General features: G+C 36.6%; 1 protein-coding gene across 7 annotated transcripts in view; it reads right to left on the reverse strand.

Annotated features, from left to right (window-relative positions):
• Positions 1 to 8,567, reverse strand: part of KIDINS220 (kinase D interacting substrate 220) — a 90,024-nt gene that overhangs the window by 16,505 nt on the left and 64,952 nt on the right. For 3 of the 7 annotated variants that reach the window (XM_032496978.1, XM_032496977.1, XM_032496976.1), the window contains exons 23-25: positions 6,000 to 6,178; positions 4,706 to 4,932; positions 2,539 to 2,652 (exon numbers count right to left, since the gene is read on the reverse strand). In XM_032496978.1, coding sequence (XP_032352869.1) covers positions 2,539 to 2,652; positions 4,706 to 4,932; positions 6,000 to 6,178 — 520 coding nt within the window. Of the gene's footprint in view, positions 1 to 1,707; positions 1,765 to 2,538; positions 2,653 to 4,705; positions 4,933 to 5,999; positions 6,179 to 8,567 lie in introns of all 7 variants that reach the window. The other 4 variants (XM_014565313.2, XM_014565312.2, XM_014565315.2 and 1 more) reach the window with 2 other exon arrangements.

Below are 8,567 nucleotides of genomic sequence, written 5' to 3' on the forward strand. Positions count from 1 at the left end.
GGAATTGCATCTTAAGAACAGCATTATTTCCCCTTCTCCAAAAACTCATTTTAAAATTTGCCTGATGCGCCTTCACTGGTCCCTGAAGTTACAGATACCTTCTCATCACAAGTGTTTGCCCACATTCTTGAGCATGGGAATAACTGCTATTTCATCACATTTCTGTCTTTAAGACCATCCAGTTTTTCACAGTGTCTGATTTTCTTCAAAAGTTTGCTGAGGAACTTTAGCTCTGAGAATTGCATTGCATGCATGAATCTATGTATTATAGGCTTTCTGCCTAAACTAAAAGTAATTCTTGCATATAGTGGCAATGTCCATGGACTGAAGATTCCCCCAACACCCAAACAGAATTATTATGGTGCATTGTGTCTGTCACTCGTGGATAAATGAAGTCACTCAAACACTTCAGCTAAAATGTTAGTGACTTAAAAAGACCCAAAAGCCCCTCAGTGAAAACACCAAAATGGTTCTCTTTCTATCTCACTAACATTACCTCAAAGAAAATTAAACTATTGCTTATTCAAATGCATGTTTTAAGTTAAAAATTATGGGTAACTAAGGATGCAGTATTTCACCAAATTAATTCTAACTGCTATGCCTCATTTCTTTAGATTAAATTGATCATGTTTACATGGGCATAACATTCTGCAAATAAATCGACAGAACTTAAAATACAAACTGGGTTCTTAAATTCCACATTGAGTGAATAACGATTTGAAGGTTCATCACATTTTAATGCATTTCTCATTTAGTACAAAGCCTTGAATAATAAATATACAAAGTGACTTCCCATAAAGGTTTGTTTTTTAAAGAAACCCACCCTAAGTTGTTGGGCGGGAAATAGTTTTAAATAATCCCCTTTACAAGTTGAACTAGCTCTGTTTATCTGGAAATTTTATTTTAATAAATACAGTTTACCCTTGAACAACACGGGTTTGAACTGTATGCGTTCACTTACACACAGATTTTTTTCGACAGTAAACACGACAGGACCGCATGACCTGCAGGTGGCTGAATGCGAAGATGTGGAACCACAGACAAGGAGGACCCACTTACCTGGAGGGCTGACTCCAAGTCACAGTCTCTATCTTAGACTGCTAGGATTTAAGGCTACTAGGAGTGTCAGCGCCCCTAACCCCTGCCCTGTTCAAGGGTCAACTGTATACAGATACAGAAAAGCAGCACTGTGGCAGCATCGTATTTACAGTGTGGGCACCGAGATTCAGCATGAGTCCCTAAGGATGCATTCCTGGTCTACACTATCTAGTTCATAGCGTCTTTTTATAGTCTCAAGGTTGATTTGGGAAATTTTCAAAAATATGCTACATGTGTGGTACCAACTAACTGCAGGCTTAAGAAAAGCAGGCAAATGTGAAAATAAAGCCCAACGTTGAAGGAACGAATACCAACTGAATGTTCCTGATGGCTGCTGGAAAAACTCCTTCCTCATTGGATGACAAAAAAAAAATCCCACCCCAAGTCACTGAAAAAGGGGAAAAGCAGGAGGAAATGGAGGGTAAAGTTAAACATTAGATCTTCAATTAATCCATGAACTATGATTATTAGTGCCCAGCTACTCCACCCCAGCCGCCCATCACACCACAGAGGCAGGGTTAGTGAACGGCTGTCACCGCAGTTAAGACAGTCGCTATGCTGCAGAAGCGGGAGGCGCTCGCGGTCCACACCACAAGACTACTCCATTACCCTCGAGGAGCCTGTGGGTGAAGAAAGCCCCTCGGCAGCGTCCTCCTTGATAACCTCCTAGCAACACAAAACGAGAGCGTGGGTGAAAGGAGAAGGGTGAGCCAAACGAGGGTGACGAATGAGCATGGTGTTAAAATAATAATACACAACACACTGAAACCTGCGCGTGATCAGAGCTTCCCTTCAATGATTACATTTTAAAATGTAAATGACAGTTTAAGTTCTACAGCTTTTGCCTCCTAATTTAAAAAAATACATTAACTGGGAATTTCTTGTTTTAAATTGTTAAAGTAAGTGTATCATCAGGAACACCTAAAATTTTAGGCACAAATGGATTCCCTTTTGGATTAGAGTCAATAGTACATCTGAATAATTTCCTTACCCTATTTAATTAATATCTGCTACTAGATCAAAATGTTCTTCCAATATATCCTCTAATTTTTATACCATAGGGCTGGCATATATATATATATATATATACACACACACATATATGAATACCACATATGTATGTCCTTTAAAAAGAAATTAGAAATTAGCAGATGTAAAGGTTCAGTTTTAAAGTCTGGTAACAAACAATACATTATAGGCCAGAAACTCTGGCTGTAAATAACCCATCATTTATTCCCTGAGGCTACTAATCATTTTCCTTCCATAGATATTTACCAGAAATGAAAACAAAATACATTTTGTGTTAGTAATGGCTTATGTTTCTTAAAATTATTTATAAAATAAGTTGTGCTTTTATTACAGAAAGGAAATAAGCAAGCGTCTAATGCTGTCTATGTTTCTTATTAGATTAGTACTTTCGTTACCCTTTTTTATACTTACTAGGCCATTGCTCTGATCTCTGGGCAAATTCGTTTTTACTGATGGACGTGAGATGAGATGTTGGGAACCGCCAGGGTAACACCTTGGCGTGTAAAGGTATGGGGCAAAGAATGGCTATGGAGAAAACACGTAACAAAAGAAGGGGGTAAACAATTACAGAAATCAAAGTGTCATGAGATTTAGCAAATGAAACTAACCAATAAAAAACTACTCCAAGTTTTTAATGCAAGTGACAAAACAAAAGCAAAAAAGTCTCACTCATATTCTGTAAGATATCAACCCAAGCTTAAGACATACCATTTAAAATTTTATATTAGTGATTTAATATAAGCTTTAAAAAAAAAAAACAACTAAAGTTTTGTACCTTACAACTTGACACAAGAGTTTTTCTTTACATTCAACATTTTTATAGGTTTACCATGTGCCGTGTTCTAAGTGATTTACAAATAGTAACTCACCATCTCATGAAAAAAAGCTGAACAGAATCTCAACAGAATAGTATTCTTTACCAAAAAAGAATTAGCCTTAAGTAAAACCAAAAACAGTCTCAATTATATGCGAACAAAGCCCCTAGCGTGGATTCCAGGAGTCCTGGTTACTCTAAGTCCTGAAGTTTTCTTTGTATTCTATACCCTAAGTTCACTCTATCTCCTAAAGAAGCAAGCATATTTTTTAAAGGGGAGTCATTGTTTAGAGGAGACCTAGAACTGGACCGTTTATTGTAACCAGCTTCATGTAAACAGGAGCTATCAGATTATATGGGCTAAACATAAAAGATTAAAACACATTAAATGTTATTACACCGATGTAACATCTTCCCTCACCTTTTTTACTATTGCCATTTTAAGAAACTGTTCTGCTTTTAACTTTCAGACTAAAAACTTCAAATGAGCAAAAAATAATGACTTAGATACATGAGAAAATTTTTTAGTGTTTTAAAAATAGTAAAATGCTATTAAAGCATCACATCATTGTTATTCATGTAAAAGTAGTCAACACAAGGTCTCCACCTAGATGGTATGGTAATTAAAAAAAAAAAACACTTCTTGGTCTCAAAACTTCAACTGTCATCTAATGATCAATGAGCCAGTTTATGTAAAACTACAGCAGATTTTAAGACTGATAAATAAAACCCTGCAATTTCACACTGCCTACCACTCAGGTAAAGCTCACAAGGATGACATGCGTTATAAAATGCTATTGCTCCATCTTTTTCTCCTTATCTGAGTAAAAGAATGGAATAACACTCATAGGCTCTCTATAAATGATACACTAATTACATATATGGCCAACATTTCTCAAAAACTGAAAATTTAACTTCTAGAATTCCTTCTTTGCCATGTTTATTCTAAATTTCTCTAGCTTCCTAGCTCATATGAAATTTATTTAGGCATGTAGTTGGCTTCTGTGAATACTAGCCCCTGTGTTTTCTCTAAAGAGGGAAATAACAAAAATAAAGAAGTTGCAATGGATCTTAGAGTACAGTTCCAGAAAGTATAACACTAGGGGCGATGCTCCATTTTCCTACAGGGAATATAGGAAATATTAGTATTTGAGACCATTAAAATGAGGATAACTTTATAGGGTCTGAATACCACTGATAATTGCACTCTCACCTTTTGCAGTAGAAAATTATCACATTTATACTAAGTAAGTAATCATACACGACTGAAGATAACTCGAAATAAAACTCTACAGTGCCATGATTTGGAAATAACATCTGAGTCCTACAAGCAGTATTTTCCATCATTATCTCACATTTAAAAGCTGTAACACATTTTATACACAGGCTGAACTACTGCAGAAAATCATCATTGTTTTAAATGCCAATATAAATTAACAGATGGAGCGTTTGTTTATAAACAAATAGAAAAACAGATCCCTTTGAAGACAGGATAGTCACTGCTGACCCTGAAGAGCTCTCTTCCTTATCAGACAATAAATAAAAGCAAAAAAAATGCTAATATTCAGACTCAACTAAGATCTAGAACCTGTTAAAATTTAAACATTTCCTGATTTTGAAAATATCCTATTACATTCAAACTTAACACGTTTTACCTTTTAAAACTAAGGCACAGTTTCAAAATAGTAACAGGCTCCCTAAGCACAACACTTCGGTATCTCCCCGCACAAAGGTGTTCAGAGTGAGCCCCCAGCACCTCCTTACCCTGTTGTAGAACGGGTGCTGGGGCCCCGTCATGCCGCTGTAGTAGCTGCTGGGAGGCTGTGGAGACACAACCCCACCTCCAAACGGCCCATTGAAGGAAGCGGAGGAGGAACAGACGGACGGAGGCTGGCTGTAGCCCGACGGTGGCCGAGGCGGGGCTTCGTGTAAAGGCAGCGCGGGGTAGGCAAGTCCTCCGATGCTGATCTGGTCTCTCGCAGCGCGAACATCTGAAAGATTAAACGATACCGCAGAAGGCAAAAGAAAACAGAACATTAGTAGTTAGTCCCACTGCCACCTCCTCCTTTAGTTATCAGATAGAAACATGACTTTATCGCTCTTGCCAGGGATTCCAACTGGCTTAAAGCAGCAGACAGGAAATCCTGATGCTCCACTGACATTCTGGGAAGAGAAGCTCAACTATTTTACATACAAGCTTTTGCACCATTTAAGTCACCAACATCTGGATTCTTCTCTTCAGTTACCAGAACTATAATTTTTTCTGACTTTTGAAGGTAGCTGTTCGTTTGTACTATTCTAACAATTCTTATGATTTGTAAGGCCTTGCTAATTACGAATAATTCACACTTGTGCAGTAAATGTCATGTCAGCTAGGACTAGGGGTTTGTAAACTACAGGAACAACAAACAACTCCACAGCCACAAAATACACCTCTGACAACAGCTTTGTAACAGGTACCTGAAAAATGTATGTAGGAGTATAAAGCTCTCTCTTCCTAATTCCTGGAAAACTCAAAGGTGGGTGAGCAGCACCTGAATCATACGAAAGCTAGTATGTTTCAATAAAGGATTTGTGCGTGTTCATGGGCATACAGCAGTGACTCAAGAACAACTTAAATTATCCCAAAAACTTCATGTCACTAACCTCAAGTTCCAGTCCACAGATTTAAGCTAAAATTTTTAAAGTAATAGTAATTTTCTTACTCCTCTGGACAGAGATCCCTATTAAAGACAGAAGACTGGTGACAGAAAAATTACAAGGGACTGACATCTTCAAGTGGGGACTGGATGTTAAAAGGAGTCTGATTCCAAAGACGGTTCCGGGGTAGGCTGGGAAATACACTAAAGTCAATTTAACAAATAATGTTTTCCTACTGTTCCCAAAAGGAAGTCAAGACTGCCTAGCCCCAGTTTCATTAATTCTCCTATGCAGTGCCTGATTCAGTATTTCTTAGTTTTTCAAGGAACAGGAGAAACTTATATAATAGCTAGGTTAGAAACAGGAAAATTCTTTAGTACTTTAGAGAAGAAAAATCCAATTTATTACCAACACCCACCTGCAATAATTTCCCGTAGTTTGGGGTCCAGATTTACAGTGCATGGCAAAAAGGTTTTTACATCTCGAGCCACAAGAACTGGGGTCCTTGAAGACAAAAACACTTCAAAATTTCTTATATCTCCATCTATTTCAAGCAGTGGCTCGACATCTTTAGTTGTTGGAATATTCTTTGATATTCTTCAAATAAGAAACAAATGAAAATGGTCATTAATGTCACTATTAAAAAGGCAAGTTCTGCATGTAACTTAAAAATCGTTATTTATAAAGATAAGTAACACATGATAACGCCTTGCTCTCATAATGTTTTTTAACGAAAAGAAAAAAGAATAAAGTCAGTGGTATAGTTACAAAATTACTAAGGGGGTAAGTCTGAGGTAGAATTACACTGCCTTTAACCAAAGGTAGGACGTGGGCTCGGGAACCAGCGGAAGGGAAGTAACGCATGTCATACGCTAATGGTTACCTCTCAGTGGAGATTAAATGAGTCATCATTTTACACATGTGAACAGTCCCCTCAGACACATGCAACAGCCTGCCTAAGTCACATGACTGACTGAATCCAAACTCCATGTTTATTCTAAAATACTATGGTTCTTGAATCTGAATCCAAACTCCATGTTTATTCTAAAATACTATGGTTCTTGCCGTTACAAAGAAAAGAATAAAGAATAATTTTTAAATAAATCACTTAAACTATAAAAAAAGCACAGATTTTTCCTTTCTTATAAAAGGTTTTATTTCCTACTGTAAAAGTAATCTATAGTTACTATTTAAGCATATATACATATGACAGAGACATACAGAAAAAGTGGGAAAAAGCACTTAATTCCACCACCCAGACACAACAGTAACTAATATAGTGTCACTTAGTCTATTTTTTATTATGCAGAATTTTTTACACAGTTGAATTTATATATGGAAATGATTTTGTATCAGGCAGAGGTCTTAAATGCAAAAACAAGTGATATTCACTGAAAACTTACTTAGTAAACACTTCTATATTGAACTGCCTGAAACTGCCATTTTTATAGGTCAAAATGGTCAAATATTGACAACTCCATAGGGTTCAACCTACTACATGCCAGGCCATGGGCCGATCTGAGGCAGTAAATAAAAATACATCACAGAGAGATAAAGGAATGGAAAATGCCAAAGAGAACTTAAAAGACAAGGAGATGGATAAGAACACTGGAATTACCCAAATATCCACTAACAACCCACATATCCACTAACAATGAAGAGAAAAGTGACTTGTGGTACCCTTCTTCAATAAAAAGGAATGAACTTACTGATACACACAACATGGATAAACCTCATAATAAATTATGTTGAGTGAAAGAATATAGCAAATGAAGAGTACACAGTTGTATTTTTCCATTTACATAAAACTAGAAAATGTAAACCGATCTACAGTGACAAAAAGAGGATAAGGGGTGCCTGTGCAGTTAGGGATGTGGGGGTGAAAAGCGACAGGGAGAGATTTCAAAGGAATAGATGGAAACTTCTGGAAGTGACAGATAAGCCTGCTCTCCTGCAGGTGGTGATGATTTGGTGGATGTGTGTATATGTTTGTATGTATGTATGTATGTATGTATGTGTGTATATATATATATATATATAAACTTCAGGAATTGTACAATTTAAAGCTCATAAAGCTGTCTAAAAATCACTATAAATTTGGAGGCATCTTGAAAACACTCTATTCCCAATTAGTCAAGGAAATTAATTGTGAGATTTTACTGAGTCTAGTTTTAGAGAAGCAGTTAAGATTTTCATGCCCTTCAAAAAAGTGAAGTGGGATCTTACTCTAATGTTAGTTATTACAGTTACATTGTTTCTCTGGGACTAGCACTTCACTACTCAGGCCCAGTACTTGGCTAGAAGCCATTTATTAAAAGCCATCTAAGGGCAAATCCAGAGAACAAAATCAGCAGACGAGAAAAGAACAGGGTGCTGGTGAGACAACAGAGACAGAAATTTTGTCTGAAATGAGTTTCAGGAAGTCCCTCTTACGGACATATGCACACAGAAAGTCCTCTGAAATGGAATTACTTCTTAATGCATTAAACTGGTATTCAAACTGATTATTAAACATATTTAAAATGAAGTGGAAAACTTGGAGAACGGTTTCACAGAATCATCTGCAAAACTGGCCAAAATATCAGAGCTTAAATAGTTAAAAAGGTAGTTCATCTATTTCAGGAGTTTAAATAAAACACTAAGAAGAGAAGCTAAAAAGATTTAGATAAAAACACACAGCTGACAAGTCACATGAAACAAATTAACTGAATTTTAATGCCAGCTCTGCTTAAGCTTGAATGTGAACAGTGTTCTCAATACGACGAACAATAGTGCTGTTCACAAGCCAACAGTCTACTGCTGGTTTCCAGATTGAAGTCTCTATTCTAACCTTCTGAGCTCAATACATTAAACTCTTCTACTGAAAGAGATATTTATGTAAATGATAATCTTTTGGCAGTGGGCCACCAGAATCATATGTGCCTTTATTTTTCAGATAGTTTTCCAAAGGTTAGTATTTAAAGAATTTAAGTAACTTCACTTTTCA

The sequence above is a fragment of the Camelus ferus genome, chromosome 15 (genome assembly GCF_009834535.1).
Source record: "Camelus ferus isolate YT-003-E chromosome 15, BCGSAC_Cfer_1.0, whole genome shotgun sequence".
NCBI classification, from domain to species: domain Eukaryota; kingdom Metazoa; phylum Chordata; class Mammalia; order Artiodactyla; family Camelidae; genus Camelus; species Camelus ferus.